At 47.3% G+C, this 22,342-nt stretch overlaps 1 protein-coding gene across 8 annotated transcripts in view; it reads left to right on the top strand.

Moving 5' to 3' along the window:
- The window catches only part of CEP170 (centrosomal protein 170), a 1,733,932-nt gene that overhangs the window by 829,279 nt on the left and 882,311 nt on the right, over positions 1–22,342 (top strand). For all 8 annotated transcript variants that reach the window (XM_069607948.1, XM_069607946.1, XM_069607950.1 and 5 more), the window contains exon 9: positions 3,458–4,098. In XM_069607948.1, the coding sequence (XP_069464049.1) occupies positions 3,458–4,098 (641 nt within the window). The remainder of the gene's footprint in view (positions 1–3,457; positions 4,099–22,342) is intronic.

The following is a 22,342-nucleotide window of genomic DNA, read 5'->3' as shown; positions in this document are numbered from 1 at the left end:
CCACACCCCATTTGGGATTTGAACCTAGTGTTGGGCGCCATTGCGCACAAACCGTTTGAGCCTATGGCGTCTGTGGACATCAGGCTGGCCACCATCAAGACGGCCATACTAGTCGGTCTTACTTCGCTTCAGCGAGATTTAGGCCTTAGTCGTCTCAGAGCGCACACTACCTTTCACAAGGATAAGGTGGTCCTGCGGACCCATCCGGCATTTCTACCTAAAGTGCCATCAGCCTTCTACCTAAACGAGGAGATCGTCCTTCCCACATTCTTTGCTGACCCGAAGGACGAGCCTCAGAGTTCTGCACTGCCTAGATGTCGGGCGTGCCCTGAAATTCTACCTGGACAGGACCAAGGGCTTCCGCAAGTCAGATGCCCTATTGATCACTTTTGGAGGCGCCAGGCTATCGGGCCTCAAAAGCCTCCATTTCCCGCTGGATGGTCTCTGCCATCAAGGAAGCGTACGAGGGCCAGCATAGGCCCCTTCCGGCTAACATGCATACCCACGCAGCCAGGGCCAAGGCAACGGCCATCGCTTTTCAGCGCCATTTCCCCTGGCAGGTCATAAGCAGCGCGGCCACATGGTCCACTCAATCGGCTTTCTGCAAGCATTAATGTTTGGATGCCTTGTGGCCTTCAGACAGGCGGCTCTCCGGAACCTGTTTGCTTAAGGAGGGTCTCCTCACCACCCTGGGGCTACATTCAGTTGTAATCGCCCATGCAGTATGGAGGAAAGGGGACGGAACGTAAGAGTCCCCTTTCCTCCATACGTCCCACCATCCTCCCCCCCCCCCCTAATAATCTGGTGTCATTCGGCAATGGTAAAACTATTGTCGATGTGTCTTTGGGGACTGAGGTGTGGCGCCGGAGGGCGGAGTCAGGGCAGCCCATGCTCCCATGACCGCGCCTTTAAATTTAGAGGGGAAGAAGATTTTTCTGGTGAAAAAGGTTCTCACTCCCGTCCCTCTCGAGGGATGCAGTATGGAGGAAAGGAGACTATGGACTAAGAGTACGTTAATCACTACGGTGAGGAACTCATAATTTTTTCCATAGCCTTAGCACCCAACTGGCAGCAATCCCCTTGCCTGCTTAAAGTGTGTAGAATTAGGAGTTTTGTTCTGTCCCACTCTTTCCTTCTGAGATGAAATAGGTAAATACATAATTTTTAATTTCATAATGCAAAGAAGGATTCTACAATCTAAGCATCATGCCTAACTCGCCCAGTCTCTTGTACTTTTCGACTAGATTATTGCAACAGAGCTTTTCATGGGCCCCCAAAGTTTTAAAAACTCCAAAGAATTGAAAATCAGATTGTTTATTATGCCAGAATGTGATGATGGTCCAAAGACGACATCCAGCCTGAAAGGAGCCACATTGGCGTTCATTGTAGTAGTACATCCAGTTTAAGAGACTCTGCACCATCTATAATACTTTGAAGCGTGCTCGTTTTTGAGGACCTGAATACCACGGGCAATGTGCACTCTGCGATGCCACTCACTGTAACGCCTAACCGTGCAACTTTAAGCTCGGTACACAGCTTTACATCAAACACTAAAACATATTGCAAAATCATATCATTCCATGGTTACCACCTCTGGAACTCTCTGGGTCTACATCTGAAGGCACTGGCAAGGCTCCCATTGCTGAAGAAAACCCTGAACAAGTGTCTTTTCTTTTGATGTAGTTTAAAAAAACGAAATCACTTGTAAGCAAATTGTAATTACACACTTTTCCCATATTTTAACATGTTCTTTGGAAGTCTAATAAAACTGAAACAACCAACATAAATTACCGTTATAAAGACCATCTTTTGGTGAAATATTTTAACAATTTAATTCAGATACCTCCTATTAAAAAGTACAAATGGGTTTACACTTGGATGTCAATCCCTCGTACTGTTTTGAGATTAAATCAAGACTAACCATGCTTGTCCGTACTTACTAAAATACACAATGTGGTGAATCGCCTAAACCGTTGAACAACAAGCAAGCTTTGAAGATGCTTAAGAAGTACCTTACCCATCCTGGCATAGCCAGTTGGACATGCAAGGAGGGCCAGAAGCACTGAGAATGGTGAGCAGCTCCTTGCAAGGTATAGCGTCAGTGATGGGACCACATAGGGAGTGCTGGGGGGAGGATGGTGGGTGTGAAACCAGAGAAATACAGAATGGCTGTTAAAGGTTTTTTTGACGTCCCTTTCCCCCTGTCTTGTCACCATATAATATTGCCTGCTGAAAACCCATCAAGTGCTGGAGTCTTGGGGAGTGTTCAAACCCTGCCAATTTCTGCTCTCTGACCATGTGAGGAACTACTATCCGTTGAAGGGCTCTGCTTCTGGGAGGCTCTACAAACACCATTAAATGCACTGAGCCTGTAAGGAATGATGAACACAGAAAGTATGTAGAACCCGGAAAGCAATTTGAACCCTCAAAAGTGATGTGAAGCCTTGATGGATAAGAATGTCTCTAGTGAGACTGAAGACCGCCAAAGGCTATCAGAAGTTGCTGCTCAGACTGACTTTGAAATAATAGGAGAAATACAAGAGGTTGATGTCAAGTCACTGCACAGACTCTAACTCCTTGAAGAAGTAAGGGGTTAGTCAAGGGGCTCCTAAAAAGAGGTAAATCCTGTAAGTCATATACAATGGACACTCTAAAGACCATTCAGTAAACCTGAAAAGTCTATTGAGGAGAGATATTCTGAGCCTGTTTATTTTAAATGTATAATAAAACTCAAAACTAAACTTTCTTGGTGTACTTTGGTGTTCCTTGCATCTTTTAACCACATCAAATGGTCCAGATCCTTCATTGTTTTCAGAACTGTCATTCAGAATAGGCTTAGTGTTTAGCAAGCGTAGATTTTATTTTTACACCCTGTCTTGACGAGTGCTAACTTGCTTCCTTGAAATCAGTTTGTCATGTTTATAACCTAGGACCTGATGCAATTTCTGTGAACCCTTATTTAATCATGGGAGGAACAATTTTTTCACTGTGAAGTAGCCACTTCTTGAAACACAATGGAACGTAACTTTTCTGCAATTATGGTAATATCCCTGGCCTTTCTGTTCTAACCGACTTGTTGTATATGTACTTCCATATTCATTACATCAAAGGGACTCTTATCTATATTTTTTCACCTAGGCACATTGAAAATGTTCCTATCTCTTCATACATGCGATAATGCCTATGTGCTGCTTATGACAAGTTGTGACAGACAGGATTTAGTAGAGATGGTAATTACATGGGAAATTGTGAAGGAATGCAATCGGATAATTTTTTTGCTACTGAATACTTTTCCATTTGAAATGTAGCAGGAACTCCTGCCTTGTCAAATTTGTAAAGTCTGGTTGCAGTGATATTTGTTCAAGTGACAAGTATATTTCCTTCTTTTGACTTCAGTGTATCTGTTTATTTTATTTTCACTACATCTTACCATAGTGCTCCATTATTGTTTTGCCAGGGAATAAGCATGACGATGGCACGCAGAGTGATTCTGAGAACACTGGGGGTCACAAACGCTTCATGAAGAGTACCAACCTTGACGAACACTTACGACAACGTCACATGGAACAAAGGGGGTTGCACCAGAATGATAAGCCTATTGAAAATCAAGCAGAGCCAGAGACTCAGACTGCTTTCATGATAGAGTTCTTTGATGAATGCCATCCTCGAAAAAGGCGATCCTACTCATTTTCTCAGACTGCAGGTGGTCTATGTCCAGAAGCACCTTTTCCAACTCCACACTTAAACACTGAGAAAGCAAAGCCTGCCTCGGGTGATTCTAAGGGACTTTCCTTAGCCTTACACACTGGTTCCATTTGTAACAGAACGATGCATAACACCCAGCAGATTAAACATTTGCTGAAACAAACGTCTGATGAGCCTTCTGTATCGCTTCTCTTGTCTCAGTCATTGTTAAGAAGTTCGGGAAGCCTTGGACATCGAACAAATACAAACAATGGGTTTGATCCAAAGGCAGCTGTCTTTGCTGCTGATGTTGAAAAGGACAATGATGATGACCTAAGTGACAAAGGTACTTACACTATTGAATCAGACTGTCCTAATCCTGAAGAAGTGAAGGCAAGAAAGATGATTGACAAGGTAAGGCATATTTTTTTAAATGATTTTGAAAAAAATTGGGCTCAGTTCCTGCTGTTTCGTTGAGTTGCTTCCTTGCCTGCTTGAAACAGTTTCAACACTTTAGCAACCAAGGACATCATGCACCTTGTGTAAACCCAAGCTTTTTTTGCTCGAATGAGGAGCACCTTTTAATAATGATGTATTCACTTCTTGAAAAATAATATTGGTACACTTTTGGAATCATTTTAAGTGATGCTCCATGCCTTTTCTGTTATAACTGAATTGTTTTGTATTTATTTTCATGTTCACTTCCCCAAAGTAACTCATCTCTATTTTTCTTCATGGAAAGTTTACACTACGTTGTTATCCTATGTTATGAGGCTTAGTTTTATACTGTACCAAATCCCACCCTGATAGTGCGGAGAGCACAAGCTTGTCCATACATTGCCATATTGTGTTTTTGCTGGGTTTTTCAGACCTCCTCTAGAAGGAAAAGGAGGAGCAGGGAAACGATAATGGATTGGGAAAGAAGGAATAGGCACCACGCTCAAAAAGGAGGGAGGGATGCAGTCCGGGAATAACATTTTGTGATAACATAGGTGCATGCCCTCTTAAGTTCACCATAGGTTTTTCATGTAGAAAAGATTGATATATCAAGGATTCCAGATATCATTTTGGAATAGGATTATTTTACTCCCCTTTTTAATTTGGGTTTAAAACCTATTTTTAGGGAGTACAAAAGGAATCGCAATCCCTAATGGGAATGTTTGTTTAGGTGAAAAAATAATATTTTAAGTCTTAAAATTGATATTTCTTTTTTGTTATGTACTATTTTGTCCATAGTAATTCATACAAAGTAAAAGATGACATTTTACATAAAAATGCTACTTCAGACGAGGCAGTGCCAGAGAAACAGAGACCTCATTCTATGTATTGTAACAAAAAACACCTTATCAGGCCATATGGGCATATTTACAAATAGATACATCAGTTTCGACAGCACAGTCATATTAATCCTAGTCTGCCAGCTAGTTACATTAGTATGTGTTTTCATTTACTCAATTTAACTGCCTGTTGTTGCTCCAATGTATGATATTTACAGGTGTATAACGATTCCAACTTTCTTGTAAAGATTTCTGACCTTGCCCTAAAAAATGTCAAAACTTGACAGACCTTTTACCCTTTTCGTTTTTTAAAAAGGAATCTCTTGTTTCTGTCAGTCTGCTCCTTTCAGTAAGAATTTAGTTTCCTAATTATGCAGGTTTGTCTACAGACAGTACATTTCTTTTCTGCTTTTGTCATGAGTCCCTTGCTCAAGGTCTATATAAACAGAGAAATGGACTGTGGTGCCGAGGCTGAATTACCACACTATTCCTAGATAATTCTTTATCCAAAAATGTATTTTCCACAAATGTTACCAAACCAATGTTTACCATAAAATTTGCGAATACCATTCAAAGCGCTTATAGTTTCACACAAACATTATTTTCCACCTGTCATACTCATTCATACCGTCATACGCACTCTTATATCAACAATTTTAGTGAGCAGAGAATAAACAGTTATCAATGCAGTTTTTGTCGTCACTTTAACACATTTATATAATTTTATTCCACTCTTAAGGTTTTTTTCCAATATGCACATAAGTCCAATGATGGTCTCATATAGACTCCATCTGTCTACATATGTTTCGTTCGATAGATTGCCAGCTACTGTGGCCTGTTGATTAGTTGACCTTCTTCAGGACAAACAAAAGGAGTGACCATGTCCTCACTTCTGTTTTTTTATGTCAGTGGAAGATGTCTTCGCCCCTTCAATGGTTACACATTCCCTACAACAAACATAAAAAACGAACATGTAATCAGCCTAATTTCTTAAGTATAATAAACGGGGGGGGGGCTGTTGAGCGCTGAACAAGATGGCCGCCTGAAGTTTGTGCTCCGTGGCAGGCAGATCATAAGATCCTGATTTGGCACCTTTACGATGAAGTAGTCGGCCCTGGCAGGCACGATTTTGTAGCTGCTAATCCGGGGACCCTGTGGTCCAAATCCTGATGAGAAACGGTGCCGGGGACCCCGGTATCTGGACACCGCTGTGACCATCCCCCATTGGCGGCACTTCTACATGCCAATACCCAGCCCCGGCGGAGGGACGGACTCATCTGCCCAGTGTTCCTGCGACGTCTCTACTCCTGCGGGGACCCATCGTGAGCTGGCACTCCTACGGGGCTCCGGATAGTGGTGGAGTCGTGGACACCCTGTGCCTACACCGGAGCCGCGCATCGCCGGCTCGAGTGGGCGCAGCCGCTGCGCTGTGCGGCCCAAGGCGTGCTGATCCGGCGCCGCCTTGGGGAGGCGGCCGCCTCCTGCACCAGCACTACCTGACCCTTCTCCCTTGATAGACGCGCTTCGCCGGAGGGGCTGCCCGGTGGAGGGCCTCCCCCCCACCATCAGCGAGACTCCGGTGCCCGGGGTGGAGCTGTGGTGCACCATCGGACATCAGGTGCGGCGCTCCCCCGACGGCGCATGCTGGACTGCTGGATCCGGGTGGCCATAAGGTACGTGAGGAGGGGGAGCTCCCGTGCGCCTCTGGGGTGCTCCGCGAATTGACATTCGGCGGTGCCCGGCCTCGGGGCACAATACTAACACTGGACTGTGCCTCCCTGAGCGGCGCTATATAAACACACTGGGGCCCGGTGGCTCGCTCTTGGGGACACACTGTGGCCTAGACTCTGTCTTGGCTCTGCACCATCCTTCCCAGTGGGTACCCCACGGCGCAGGCCCGCCTATATCCTCTCGCTCTGCCTGGGAGTGTCCTGGGCCACATTGGACTCCTACGCTGTACCCGGAGGGGCCTTAACCCCTGATTACATTATTGCGGATCCACAATTTCCTTGTCCACACGTCCCACATATAAACTGGAGCCTCCTGAGAATCACATCACTTACTCTGGATGCCACGTCCTGTCTGTCTTATAGGCAAAATACTACAAGGCTGGGAGATATCCACCCTCACCCTCCCTGCAAATATATTTGGACATTGGTGCCTGAGCCCCTATCCTCCGTGGAGGTCTAATATTATCACCGCGCCCAGCCCTTCGGTGACCTGCGACGAGTGCCCTTGATTATAAACTGGCAGATTTGGGTCCGTATCCTCAACTCATCCATCATAGGCTGAGACCCTACAGGCTGCATTGGTAGTCACAACCATTGTATAGACGAGACCACGGTCACTGGACCCCCTGAGCACCTACCTGATCCTATTCACTGCACACCAAGTTACTCATCTGCACAGTCTGAGGGTCCCCCTTCCCCTGCCAGGGTCGAATACAGTATTCTATGGTCACCCTGAGTGACCACCCGAGGCGTGGGTGGGAGACCTGGTCCCCCTCTCGAGCTGCCGAGGCACCACCGCCCCCCCCCCCTCACTCCACTTGAACCCCAACATCACCATAATGACCAAGGGGGCCAGGAAAAAGCAGAGCTCCATCAATATGTTTGCGAAGACTCCGGTGAGATCGCCGGAGGAGGTCCCTGAGCGGGCCCCTACTAACTCATCATCCCTTGTTACCCCGGAATCCCAGAACATGATGGAATTCATCCGCGAGGGCTTCACCACACTCCACTCGAAGTTAGATGACGTGAACGGCACCATATCCTCCATCAAGGCCCATATCGAGAGGACGGACAGTTGGGTGTTGGAGATAAAGGCCAGGGTGAGCTCCGTCGAGGATGGTCTGGGTGCCCTACATGTGGAGGTCACCGCTCTTTCCAGCCGAATTCTTGAGGTGGAGAAGAAGAATGAGGACTTGGAATCCCGATCAAGGCGTAACAACTCCGCATTATTGGTGTTCCCGAGAATAATATCAATGAACCAATGGAGGACTTTGTTGAACATACACTGCTGTCACTTCTTGACTCACCGAAGCGCTCCCCGCAGTTCGCTATCGAGCGTGCGCATCGGGCCCTGACAGCTAAGCCTAAGCCCGGCGCTCCTCCCCGACCCATCATAGCTCGAGTGCTGAATTTTCGAGACCGTGATGCTCTCCTCAGGGCCGCAAGACTTAAGGGAGAGCTCCTACTGGGTGGCGCAGGGATACACCTCTACCCTGACTTCTCGGTGGCATTCCAGCCAGAGCGCAAGACTTTCCTAGCGGTGAAGAGATGGCTTCGGGACCATGGAATTAAATTTCTGATGTTTGTTAATCTGCTTAGAATCACATGCTGTGCATAGGTCCGACATCCAGTGGTCACCGCAGAGTATTGCATTTTGTTTTTCGTAGTCGAAAAGGGGACGTCGACAAGGCGTGTCTGTAACACTATCCCTATAGTGACGTGCGTTGTACCCACAATCCCTCACGCGTCGAGGTCCCTCAGATTGTTTTTTTCCGCCCAGCTTATGGTCGCCTTACGCGGAGCTCCTAGAGAGACATTGCTAAACAATTACTACAGACCTCGGTCCTTAATATATACTTATTGTTAAAGATCCCTCCCCTCGACGTTAGCTGTGAAGCTGTTTCTCCGCCAAGCAAGTTTTCGACGGAGGAGAAGAGACGGAGGAGATCCTTCGGCGCTGCCGAACACGTGGCCAGGCCTCGCCGGCCAACATACAGTAGGGAGAGTGGGGGTTTCAAACTTTTACCTTCTCGTCGAGAATGTCTTTCTTTCTCCCCTATCTTTCCCTTGGGGTTGTTATCACCAGTTTTTATTGCCTCAGCTATGGAGAGGACACCTTTTAAGTTTTGCCCACGCTGTAGGGGCAAATACACTTGGAAGGACAAACACAAGCTCTGTAATCGTTGCTTGCCCCTCGATCATAAGGAGGACAGCTGCGCGGCCTGTAAGCTCTTGAAACCAAGAACTCTTAAAGAACGGAAAGTTAAGAGGTGGGCGGACTACGCTATGTCGAAGTCAATTTCCTCACCCGCCGCCGCTGTTACAGAAAGTGACGAGGAGGGTGATAACTCGACGTCCGTTACGGAAGTCATTAACCCCCAGAAGGAGCGCTCGCGCTCCTCGACGTCTGTCCCCGGCCCCGACGGGCTCGGCTCACGCCCTGCTTATGGGGATGAACACCCCGGCGACAAGGACGCACACAGACCCCATAGGCCTAAGCACACAACCCACGGCTCTTCTTCGTCCAGGACGAAGGATCCACCAGCGCCCAAGGGGACGCAGGGCACTCCGGCGTCGACCTCAGACCGCAAGGGTCTCAAGCCCCACCCGCAAACGCAGCCGCGACCAGCGATTGGGCTTTCATCTAATACGGGCGCTACCTCAAAAACATCCGACGTAACGCTCCATAGAGCGGCCGTCGAAAAACAACGCGCAACGCAGGCAACGCCGACTCCAGAACCCTCGACTGACGAACTCGTCGTCGAGAGCCTGGCGAGAATTGTTTCCGAGGACAAACGTAAGCGGACGACGAAACAGACGTCGAATACCGCACCCAAGGAAATAGAAACGCAGAAAAAGCACAAGAGTAGCCAGGAAATGCCCCATCCATCTAAAGGCACTTCTGAACTACCGGAGGGCTTTTCTGAGGGCGACGGAAACCTTTCGTCGACGTTGTGGGAGCGTTCGAAGCGTTTTGAAGATGAAAACACTGATTTCCCCCCTCTAGACTATTCAGGGGTTCCCCATGAGACCCTGGAAAGACTCCATTCTTGTATGGAAAAGATGGAGAGGTTTTTGGGTAGCCAAAACCCACCCACACCCAAAAGACCAAGAGAATGGACCCAGGATGACCCTAGGGTCAAGATTCCTAGGCTGCTTCCCCCTTCTATAGATGCAGATGCATATGACCTCACTGAAGAGGAGCAATACCTCCAGGAAGATGAGGAGTGTTTAGGTGGAGAGGGAGAACATGAGGAGGAGAGGTTTGAGGAAGACCCTTACACTAGTGCAGGAGCTTTTGAGGAAGATACAGCTACCTCACAGCCCTGGCACTCCCCAACAGTGCAGCCTTGGCAATCCCCATCAGTGCACTCAGACCCTGATGTCTTTCACCCTTCTCCTCCCAAGGACTCACCTATTGGGAACACCTCCCCCATAGATGACCAGCCTTCACTTAATGCACTATTGCGCAAGGCAGCAGCGCATTTTGAAATAGACACAGGGGAGACTCTTCCGGACATAGACTTTGTAGAAAAAGTTATTAAAGAAAAAGCCCCGGTCAGCCAGTCCATTCCGCTCCTGGCTTCTATAAAGAGAAGAATAACTCCTTCCCTTTCCAATCCAGCCTTAGTCAGAGGGGTCAACCCTCGGATAGAAAAGCTCTTCAGCCCTTCGTCTTCTGACCCTTTGTACATCAGGGGACATTCTGTTCCGGACTCTCTGGTAGTGACAAACACAAGAAAGAGAGCGGGGGTACCACTATCTACTAGTGAGGCACCACCTGACAAAGAGGGCAAGAAGCTCTATGCACTTGGGAAGAGAATCACGACCTCCGTCGCCTTCTCAACCAGGATCGCGAATAACAATTCCCTACTAGCTAGCTACGCAGATGCACAGTGGAGCAAGCTGCGCAGCGAAGCAGAGGACGCACCAGAACCCCTGCGTTCACGCCTGTTGGCTACTATATCAGATGGAACTCTTGTAAACCAGGGCATCGTAAAGAACTCCTTAGATGCCGCAGAGACAGCTGGCCGCTCCCTGGTTCAGGGAATACTTCTCAAACGCCATGTCTGGCTGCGCAATTCGGGATTTAAGCCAGAAACTCAGGCTTCCCTAATAAATAAGCCCATAGAGCAAACACATCTGTTTGGGAAAGCAGTTGATGAGGCACTAGAACATGCGAAGAAGGAGTTTGATACCATCAAGACTCTTGACCAAATTTCTAGGCCACCTAACAGACGCAGCTATGGCAATAGACGCTCCTTTCGTGGCCAACGCCAGCAGCAAAGCCAACAACAATTTTACTCTGCTACCAACTGGCCCGCTAACCAGAGCACCTAGTTCAGTCAAAGAGGCCAACGGCGTGGCAAAGGAAGAGGGCGCGGCTCCAGTCCAAAAGGCCCCACGCCCAATACCAACAAATGACCCAAAGATTCGGGTCCCCTCCCATGCATCACCGGTCGGGGGCCGGCTAACATTGTTCCTTTCAGCATGGGAGGGAATAACGTCAGACGGCTGGGTATTATCCACCATAGCCCACGGATACTGCATCGAATTCAACGGTTCCCCGAAATACAGACCCCCACGGAACCGACGCATGACACCGGAACACCTCACCATGCTTCTTCAAGAAGTAGAAGAGCTACTGAAAAAAGAAGCTATAGAGGCTGTCCCCCTATCTCAGGTAACAGAAGGTATTTATTCAGTGTACTTCCTTGTACCCAGAAAGGACTTAACCATGCGCCCTGTATTAGATCTGCGCCCAGCGAACAACTTTGTCAAACCCCAAAAGTTTCGTATGGTGACCCTGCAACACTAGACATGAAAGATGCATATTTTCATATTTTAATGTTGCCATCGCACAGAAAATACCTCAGGTTCAAGATAGAGAACAAACACTATCAGTTCAAAGTACTACCCTTCGGGATAGCATCTGCACCAAGGGTATTTACGAAAGTAATGGCAGTGGCAGCGGCCCACCTGCGCAGATTATCCATCCCGGTTTACCCGTACCTCGACGACTGGCTCATAACAGGGGATTCTTACGAAACATGCTTCTCCAATACCCAAAGGACCGTAGACCTTTTGTCCCAACTGGGCTTCTCCATCAACGAAAAGAAGTCCAGCTTAGACCCCAGCCAAATCAAACAATTCCTAGGGGCTCTAATTCGAACAAAGGACGGCCTCGTCTTCCCCTCCAACGAGAGGGTCCAAAACATGCTGTTTCAGATCCCCCAATATGTGGCGGGTGGAGAGGTGACGGTACGCAAAGCAATGCGCTTGCTAGGGATGATGGCGTCATGCATTTATTTGGTACCTCACGCGCGCCTGCGCATGCGCCCAATGCAAGAGTGGCTCTACAGCCAGTGGTGTCAGGCCAGCGGACAATGGGACGATCTGGTGGTGGTCTCGCAGGCCTTGGTTCTCTCGCTACGGTGGTGGACAAAGGAAAACCTGTTATTAGGGAAAACTTTTGCCACACCCGCAGTGGAAGCCACTCTAACCACAGACGCATCCCTTACAGGATGGGGGGCTCACCTATCCCATCAGACTGCTCACGGAGTGTGGACTCCGAGCTTAGCATCCAAGCATATAAACCTGCTGGAACTATTAGCAGTGTTCAAAGCACTGAAAGCCTTTCAGGAACACTTAGAAGGAAAGACAGTGATAGTCCTCACAGACAGCACCACAGCCATGCACTATCTCAACAAACAAGGGGGCACTCACTCTCCAGGACTGTCCAAGCTGTCCCAGAATATATGGAAGTGGGCTCTCAAACACAACATGTTCCTACTATCACAACATGTACCAGGGGAACTCAATCTGCTAGCAGACAAACTCAGCAGAGACTTCCCCCTACCCAAAGAGTACGAATGGCAATTACACGAAGACATCGTCTTAAACGTCTTCACGCAATGGGGTTTCCCAGAAATAGACCTGTTCGCAACCCTGGAGAACTCACAATGCCAAAGTTACGCCTCCAGGTACCCCCAGAACCAGTCCAAGGGGAACGGTCTGTTGATTCAATGGTCAGGGAAATTTGTTTACGCCTTTCCCCCGACTCCCCTCCTCAACAAAGTGGTGCACAAGATGCACCAGGAGCAGGTTACCATGATACTAGTAGCCCCAATGTGGGCCAGGCAGCCATGGTTCGCTCACTTGATGGAAATGTCCCTATCTCCCCCAATGAAACTTCCCTGCCCGTACAACATGCTGTCACAAGACAAGGGCAGGACACTGCATCCATGCCCTCAGACCATGAACTTAGCAGCCTGGCTCCTGAGATCATAGAATGTGGACATTTACATCTCCCTCAGAGATGTATGGACATCCTCAGGGAAGCCAGAAAACCTAATACTCGCCACTGCTATTCTAGCAAGTGGAAAAGATTTGTCATCTGGTGTAGAAGTAAGAACATCAACCCGGTTGACTGCTCTGCCACTAACATTATTCTGTACTTGACCCATTTACTGGATTCAGGTCTAGTGTTTAATTCCATTAAAGTCCACCTAGCGGCACTTTCTGCATACACCACTTCCCAACTTAAAGTGTCGTGGTGGAAGATACCAGTTATCAAGGCCTTTATGGAAGGGGTAAAGAGAATACACCCCCCGATAGCTAACCCAGCTCCCGGATGGGACTTAAACGTGGTACTTTCTAGACTGATGGGCACTCCTTTCAAACCCATGCACAAGGCAACTCTTAAATACCTCACTCTTAAGAATGCTTTCCTAATAGCTATCACCTCCATTAGGAGAGTAAGTGAACTACAGGCTCTTTCTGTACTAGACCCCTTCGTATCAGTTCACAAGGATAAGGTGGTTCTTCGCACACACCCAAGGTTTGCACCAAAATTCATCTCGAAATTTCATGTAAACCAATCTATAGAACTACCAACGTTCTTTCAAAACCCTTCCAGCTTGGGAGAAAAAAGTCTGCATACACTAGATGTACGCAGAGCTGTCATGTTCTACATGGAAAGAACCAGATCACTGAGAAAGACTAATCAGTTCTTTGTCTCGGTGGCAGCAGGAAGAGAAGGAGATGCAGTCTCAAAGTCCACTATATCTAGATGGATTGTACAATGCATCACTCTCTGTTACACTCTTGCTAAGAGAGAACTACCCTTCAAGCCAAGAGCACATTCCACTCGAGGCACTGGGGCTTCCATAGCATTCATTGCAAATGTTCCCCTTGAGTCCATCTGCAAAGCGGCTACCTGGAGTTCTGTGCACACCTTTACAAAACACTACTGTCTAGATGCACACTCTAGATCTGACTCCCAGGTGGGGCAGGCAGTATTAAGACATCTTTTCTCTACTGTTCCTTCTCATAACCCACCGCCAACTCCGGGTACTGCTCGCTAGTCTATGCACAGCATATGATTCTAAGCAGATTAACAAACATCAGAAGACAATGCATTACTTAGCGTAAAAGCATTTCTGATGGTTGTATCTGCTTAGATTCACATGCGCCCGCCCTTCCTCCCCGCTCGGATGGAAGGAACATAGACATCCTCTACTATATTTCTCTCTTTTCTGTACTCACTCACGTCTAGAAGGCTCCCTCAGGGAAGAAAAATACAAGCAGAGGGACCTCGACGCGTGAGGGATTGTGGGTACAACGCACGTCACTATAGGGATAGTGTTACAGACACGCCTTGTCGACGTCCCCTTTTCGACTACGAAAAACAAAATGCAATACTCCGCAGTGACCACTGGATGTCGGACCTATGCACAGCATGTGAATCTAAGCAGATACAACCATCAGAAATGCTTTTACGGTAAGTAATGCATTGTCATACCATGCTATATCCCACCAAACTGCGCATAGAGCACGCCAACCAGGTGTTTTTTTTCACAATCCCGGATGAGGCCTCCAGATTCATTGACGAACATTTTCCAGGCTGATCCTCCCCTCCAACCATGTTTTTGCAACTGTTCGGCTGTCCGGTGGGGGGGTCACCGGCTCTGGCTGCCCTCCTGCACCGGGGGTATATTGGTTTCTTACTCCTTAATTAGTTCAGCTTGTTTCATCTCTACAAATATGTGCCACATTAATATGTGCAAAGACTCTTTTCAAGTTACGTGTGAAACCTCATTGTAGGCACTAGGCTTTATTCGGATCTGCCATTGGCCCGGAGCAGCACCACCAGTCAGGCCTACAGGCCCCCAGGCGTTGATGCCACTGGATTGGTTTTGGTTAAAGGGTTTTGGGATTGTCATTCCTCTGGTTGGGGGAGGGATGTGGGTGGGATACGTTGGGTGTTATGTTATAAAAAGCTTGGTGTTGGCAGCGGAGGCGGATCACAGGGCGGTGTGGAATGACTGGGGCTGCAGTGCTGCTCAGTCCATTGGCTATTGACACTCTCTCGATACGAACACCACTGCATTGACAACTGAGAGCAACCTGACGTTCATGAGCTGGAGTGTGCGGGGATTGGGCAATTATAAAAAGATGAGGCAGCTCCAGCTGCAGACCGAACGTCATGGGACCAAGATCCTCTTCTTGCAAGAGACACATGCCTGCGCTGAACAATGTATGAGATTTGCTAAAACGTGGGGTCCCCAAATATACTTTACCAATTTCTCTACCCAAAGCTGCGGGGTCATGACTCTTATTCATAAGAGTCTCAAATGTACTCTTATTTCCTCACAAATAGACCCTGAGGGCAGATATGTACTACTCCATGCCACACTTCAGAACAGGGAGGTTGTCTTACTGAATATCTATCGCCCTAACATAGATGACCCAGATTTTTATGTGCGCCTCACGTCCCTTCTCCATGGCTTCCCTCTAGTTCCCATTCTTTGGGGTGGCGACTTCAATACAATCTTTGACGTGGACCTCGATAGATCTGGTTCCAGACCCCGCCAACTTAACAAGGCAGCCTATACTGCGCTGTCATCCCTGCCCCGCCTCGCCATGGTTGATGCATGGAGACTCCTCCACCCTGATTCTCGCGCTTACTCCTTCTACTCCTCGGTGCATGACTCCTATTCCAGAATTGATAGATGGGTGATCTCTAACGAATTGATAAAAAATGTTATACAACTGTTGATCCTCCCTAGAACCCTATCTGACCACTCTCCTGTAACCATCACCATGGGTTGGGGTCCGGATCGTGACCGAACTCGACACTGGAGGATGAAACCCCATTCTCTCCTTGACCCCGTGTCCAGCTCCGAGCTCGAGGTGGCTATTGAAGAGTTCTTCGAAATAAACACGGGTTCAGTGTCATCGCAGGCCACGCTATGGGAGTCCTTCAAGGTTTACATTAGGGGTATAGCGCTGTCCAAAGAAAATGGCATTCTCAGAACAATCCGGAGGGACATCGCGGAAAGCGAATCGAAACTAACGATCCTCAAGGCCCAATGCTCACTACTCTGGAGACTCTAGCAACTATAGGGCCGGCACCAGATACATTTCGGTCCCTTGCGGATCGTGAACAAAAATTCTTAGATAGCCCTGGCATGGCGAGGAGATGTGGAGAGGGGGAGCGTCCTGGCCGCTTTCTGGCTAGACTCATCCGTCGTGAGCTAGGGTCTCCACATATCCCTGGGTTTGAAAGGCCTGACGGCTCTATGGCTGTCACATCACAAGACATCAATTCAGAATTTTTCACATTTTATGAAGCCCTGTATTCCAACTCGGATGAGGCCTCAATGGCAGAAGTCAGTTCCTACCTCGATACCCTCCCCCCTATCGGCCCTTTCCCCGGAGACCACGGGATCCCTCGACTCCCCACTCACCCTGGAAGAGTTCTCGGACGCCATAGACTCCCTTTCCTCGGGGAAGGTCCCTGGCTCTGATGGCATCCCAATTGAATTTTACAAACGCTATAAAGCTCTCCTACTCCCTCACCTAATAGCTCTCTGGGAGGAATCAGTAGAAGCGGGCATATTTCCCCCATCACTCCGAGAAGCCACAATAACGGTATTACTTAAACCTGGTAAATCTCCCACACAGTGCGGTTCATACCGCCCACTCTCACTCATAAATTGCGATGTCAAAATATACGCCAAATTGCTGGCGATCAGGCTTGCCCCCTTTTTGCCATCTATCATCCACCCAGATCAAGCGGGCTTCATCCCGGGTCGCTCTACCTCTTTGAACCTGAGGCGTCTCTTTAATATAATTAGTAGAATAAGTCCCAAAACGTACGCGGTGGCCGCCACTCTTGACATGCAAAAAGCGTTTGATTCGGTCTCTTGGAGGTACCTTTGGTGAGTCCTCGAACAATGCAAATTTGGTCCCACCTTCCTCTCCTGGGTCTGAGTGCTCTACTCAAATCCTGTGGCTAGGGTCTGCACTGAAGACTGATGTTCCCCTCTCCAAGATCGCTAGGGGGACGAGACAGGGATGCCCTTTATCTCCCCTGATCTTCGCTATAGCAATAGAACCCTTTGCTGACATGCTGCGCCAATCCCACTCACATAGAGAGCTCCGCACTGCGGGTCAGGCTGACAGTGTCCTTATATGCTGATGACGCACTGCTTTTCATACGTTCCCCCTCCATCAATTTATCCCCGATATTGAAGGATGTCATCCGCTTTGGCCGTATATAGGGCCTCAAGGTGAACTGCTCGAAATCCACACTCTTCCCACTCAAGGATTGCAGCAACCATCCATCCTCCTCCCCCCCCCCCCCCACCACCACCCTGGGGTTCACGTAGGCTCAGTCCTCAGTCTAAAATCACCTATCTGGGAATAGAAATAACGCGACACTACGAGTCGACCTTTGAGGAGAACTATCAGAATTATTTTACGCATCTGTCGACTAAGGCACTAGCCTGGGATAAGCTACCGATCTCGCTTGCAGGCAGAATAGGGATATTGAAAATGGTAGTGTTACCCCAACTACTCTACAGGTTCACCAACATCCCCTTATGGCAGGCGAGGGCTTCTTCCGAGTGTTAACTCACACTATCAACTCCTTTTTATGGCACTCTGGTGCGGTCCAATTTAAACTTGGTACCTTGTCTACCCCTATGACCAATGGTGGCTTTGGAGCCCCCCTGATTTCCTTAAATATTGGCTGGTATCCCAAATACAATACACATCGTATTGGTTTAACACAACGGCCCCCCCCCCCTGCCCCCACATGTCAGACTTGAAAAACTAGCAGTTAGTGCCAGGGACATCCGCTCCCTGGTGTTACAACCCGTCCCCCCGGCACTGGGCTCACTGGACCCGGTCGCCTGTACATCCTTGGCATTAACAAAAGTATGGAAATTGGTTGGTACCGCTTATCCATTCCATGGCAACCTCCCGCTTTGGAACTTTCTCCCGGGGGTTCCGCGAGTACCGCTATCTATGGTGCGACGCTGGGCCGAGGCAGGATACGAGGTGTTTCGAGATGTTTTCGAAAAGGGTAGCTTTGTCGAGTGGCCTGATCTCCCATTGCCCCTGATGCGTGGCCTGTGTGCATGGCTTCAGCATTCGTCCCTTCGTAAGACCCTCAAACGAAACTACCAGATGTTCCCGGCGTTACCACCAGATGACCCCGCTATTGAGGAACTGACCTCCCCTTCACCCACCAGAGGTAAAATATCTAGGCTTTACACCATGGTGCAATCCAGATCCATTCCGAAATTCACTGAACTGAGGTGGGCATGGGAGGTCGACCTTGGGATGGAGGTGTCAGATGAACGCTGGGCCCATATGTGTGCTCGCATACACCGGGTATCCTTTAACACCCGCTTCAAATTGATTCAGTTTAAAGTACTGCATAGGTTCCACTATACCCCGAACAGATTACATCACATGTTTAGCGACCACTCCCCAAGTTGTCCCAGATGTGGCCAGGATACTGCTGATTATATTCACATGATTTGGTCCTGCCCCCGCCTTTCTCAGTTCTGGGATATGGTGTGCTCAAACGTATCCGCTATGCTCGACCACCCTATTGACCCCTCCCCAATGGGGTGCCTCTTCCATGACTTCTCTGGACTCTCCCGGGACTCCAAAAAACTGGGTGGCCTTTGCATGCTCCTTGCAGTACGAACCATCCTACTCTGTTGGCTACGCCCCATACCTCCCACTCACGCTCAATGGCTAAGGTCAGTCACGTGGGCATCGGACATTGAGGAAACCTGGTCTTGCCTACAGCCCACTCACTCAAGACCCAGAAATATCTGGCTTAAATTCCGGTCCTATATGTCCGATATGAGTGTGACGCCGGATGCGCCCTCTCCAGCTGTTGCCCCTTCCCAACTAGGGTCCCCATCCTGAATCATAGCCCTTATACGGCTTGCTTATTTTACATATGTACTGGATGGTCATGTCCGTATGAGAAGCAGTCACTTTATGCCTGTATTGTTTACAACTGTAATTATATTGTACCTGCCTTGTGTGTTGTTCGCCTGTGTTATGCTGCCAAGCTGAATAAATAAAAAGTTAAAAAAAAAAAAAAGTATAATAAACCAATTATCTCATTACAGCCACAAATGGTTGTAAAAACCTGTGCTAACCTCCACTTTCCAATTGGCGGAGACTGTACAAGTAAAGGGAAATCAATTCCAAGTGTTAGGGATAACCGGATTCCTTGATGTACCCAGAACCATTCCAATTCTATCAGAGAAGCCACACACAGCGTGACCTATAGGGAAACAAAGTCCAGAGTCACCCTCTCTAGTGGGGATACATACATACATACTATACCGTAGTCCTCACTATTGTAACTTACTTCTTTCAGCTGTATTACTTTTTCCACAGCAGGAATCCTCCTAGGTATTAGCCAGTCAGGATCACCTCAACGTCACAACTATATCATTCTAATGCGACCCACCTAAAATGTAAATGCATATCTTTCAGGTCACATCCACAATCCTCATACTGGTCGTACCTCTACTGACGGTAATCTCCGCCTTACTTACATTAATGGGCAGGAGAGAAGTAAGTGCTGACACCATGTATGGTATTTCGTTACACAGAATTCGAGGTTATGATCCAATAGCGCAGAAATCTCGGGTGGCTATTAGAACTGCCACCTACAAGGCTGATAATGAGGTCCGTAGTTATAGCGTTGGTCTCATCAGGAATGATATGCTGGTATTAGGCAGGCGGAGAAAAGCATCCCTTTAAAGGATTGCGGCCACACCCGAATGATTGCGAACTTATGGCAAATGCCTGTGGGCGTTCCTGCCATTAAGCATTTAACTACTGTGGACGCAGACCACACGTAATAGCGTGGAGGCTGTGGGGCGTAATATGAATGGTTACATGCCATGAGGACATAATAGAAACTCATGAGGGGATCTTTGTTTACCTCTTTAGAATCTTGAGGGTTTCACGTTCGTCTACTATAATTGGACAACGATCGCAAAGAGCTGCTGACACGGAGTACGCCAATTGGGGCACCCATTAATGTAAGTAAGGCCTAAATTACCATCAGTAAAGGTACGACCAGTATGAGGATTGTGGATGTGATCTGAAAGATATGCATTTACATTTTAGGTGGTTTGCATTAGAATTATATAGTGGTGATGTTGAGGTGATCCTGACTGGCTAATACCTAGGCGGATTCCTGCTGTGGAAAAAGTAACACAACTGAAAGAAGTAAGTTACAAAAGTGAGGACTACGGTATAGTATGTATGTATCCCCACTAGAGAGGGTGACTCTGGACTTTGTTTCCCTATAGGTCACGCTTTGTGTGGCTTCTCTCAGATAGAATTGGAATGGTTCTGGGTACATCAAGGAATCCGGTTATCCCAAACACTTGGAATTGATTTCCCATTACTTGTGCAGTCTCCACCAATTGGAAAGTGGAGGTCAGTACAAGTTTTTACAACCATTTGTGGCTGTAATTGGATAATTGGTTTATTATACTTAAGAAATGAGGCTGATTACAAGTTCGTTTTTTATGTTTGTTGTAGGGAATGTGAAACTGTTGAAGGGGCGAAGACATCTGTCATCTTCCACTGACATATAAAAAAGGATATGGTCACTCCTTTTGTTTGTCCTGAAGAAGGTCGACTAATCAACAGGCCACAGTAGCTGGCAATCTATCGAACGAAACATATAAAGACAGATGGAGTCTATATGAGACCATCATTGGACTTATGTGCATATTGGAAAAAAACCTTAAGAGTGGAACAAAATTATATAAATGTGTTAAAGTGATGAGAAAAACTGCATTGATAACTGTTTATTCTGCTCACTAAAAATTGTTGATATAAGAGTGTGCGTATGACGGTATGAATGAGTACGACAGGTGGAAAATAGTGTGTGTGTGAGTTTTGTACGGTATTTACAAATTTTATGGTAAGCATTGGTTTGGTAACATTTGTGGAAAATACATTTTTGGATAAAGAATTGTCTAGGAATAGTGTGGTAATTCAGCCTCAGCACCATGGTCCATTTATCTGTTTATATAGATGTTGTTTACCTGAAGGACCACTTGGTATACAGGCACCCTTATTGTTGAAGGAAACCTTGCTCAAACTCTGAATTTTTGTGATAGTGAGATGGTACTTAGTTGCCCGCCTGTAGAGTCATTGAAAGAGCAATCTAGGAACTTTTGACCATTCAAAAACGGGAATGGATTTTTGGGGATCCAAGCAGGCTTGTTCTTTGAGTTAACACTTGGAGTCCGAGAATTTGTCCGGGTAAGGAGGTGTTTCAACATATCCCCAAAATATGATAACTTGTATTCTAGCCCATTTTTAAGCTTAATGTATGAACCTGTGGTGGAATTGATAATACCATTCATTGCCTTTTCTATCGTGGTTTCCATCTTGCTCTGCTATTATGATACTGTTCCTGACTGACACGAAGAACTGAATTGCAGATTTCCACAGGAAGCTTTATTCACCATGTACTTGTCTATCTGTATATCAATTTCCTAACGCATCCAACTGTCAACCCAGTTATAGATGCAAAATGAAGTTCATTGATGTCTGCAAACCTAGCCAGTAGGAAGTTAGATATATTCAAGGAAGCATGTATTCACCACATGCAGTAGTTTTTTTGAGAGGTGTTCAGCCATCACAAGCGCTATAGCAGTCTCATCTGATGCAATATGGAAAGACAACTGCATCTGCTGCTTCATGGACAATGATAAAGTTCAATGCTGAGTGTGGAGGCAGTGGCTATCTAATGTGATCCAGTTTACGTCTGATGTGGTGGATGTCTCGGCAGAGGGAGGTGGCTGTGAGATGAACAGAACATGATTGTCTTGGCTAAGATTATTGCAGGAAAGAAGACCGAAGTCTGCTGTAAGGGATCATGTGTAAGACTTGGACACAGTTACATGTTTCAGTATGAAATGGGAACTTTATTGTCAAAACAATAAGAGGGGTTGGGCAAAACCTATTTGTCCCTATGGCAATGTGCTTTTCTAAGCATTGGATCACCAACCCTTTCTTCACACTGCTCTTATTCGTATCAGTTCCTCCAATTTTATTTATTTTGTTTATTGGACATTTTTTATGGCACCTATACATCAGAAAGTGTTTTCAGGCACCACAAGACAAAAAGGGTGAGGGGGACAGGGTCGGATAAAACAACAAGAAACTGTCCTACTAGGCCTTGTGACATTCAGATCGTGCAAGTGCAGTAAGTGCTGGGGGGGTGTTGAGGAGGCCCCCAGGGATGAGGCAGGGTTAGTGCTAGGGGAGCCCGTGGTGGGCTAGTGCGCAGGGAGGCAG

This window comes from Ambystoma mexicanum, chromosome 4q (genome assembly GCF_040938575.1).
Source record: "Ambystoma mexicanum isolate Mex_15411 chromosome 4q, UKY_AmexF1_1, whole genome shotgun sequence".
Lineage (NCBI taxonomy): Eukaryota > Metazoa > Chordata > Amphibia > Caudata > Ambystomatidae > Ambystoma > Ambystoma mexicanum.
This window is presented reverse-complemented; position numbering and strand designations above follow the sequence as displayed.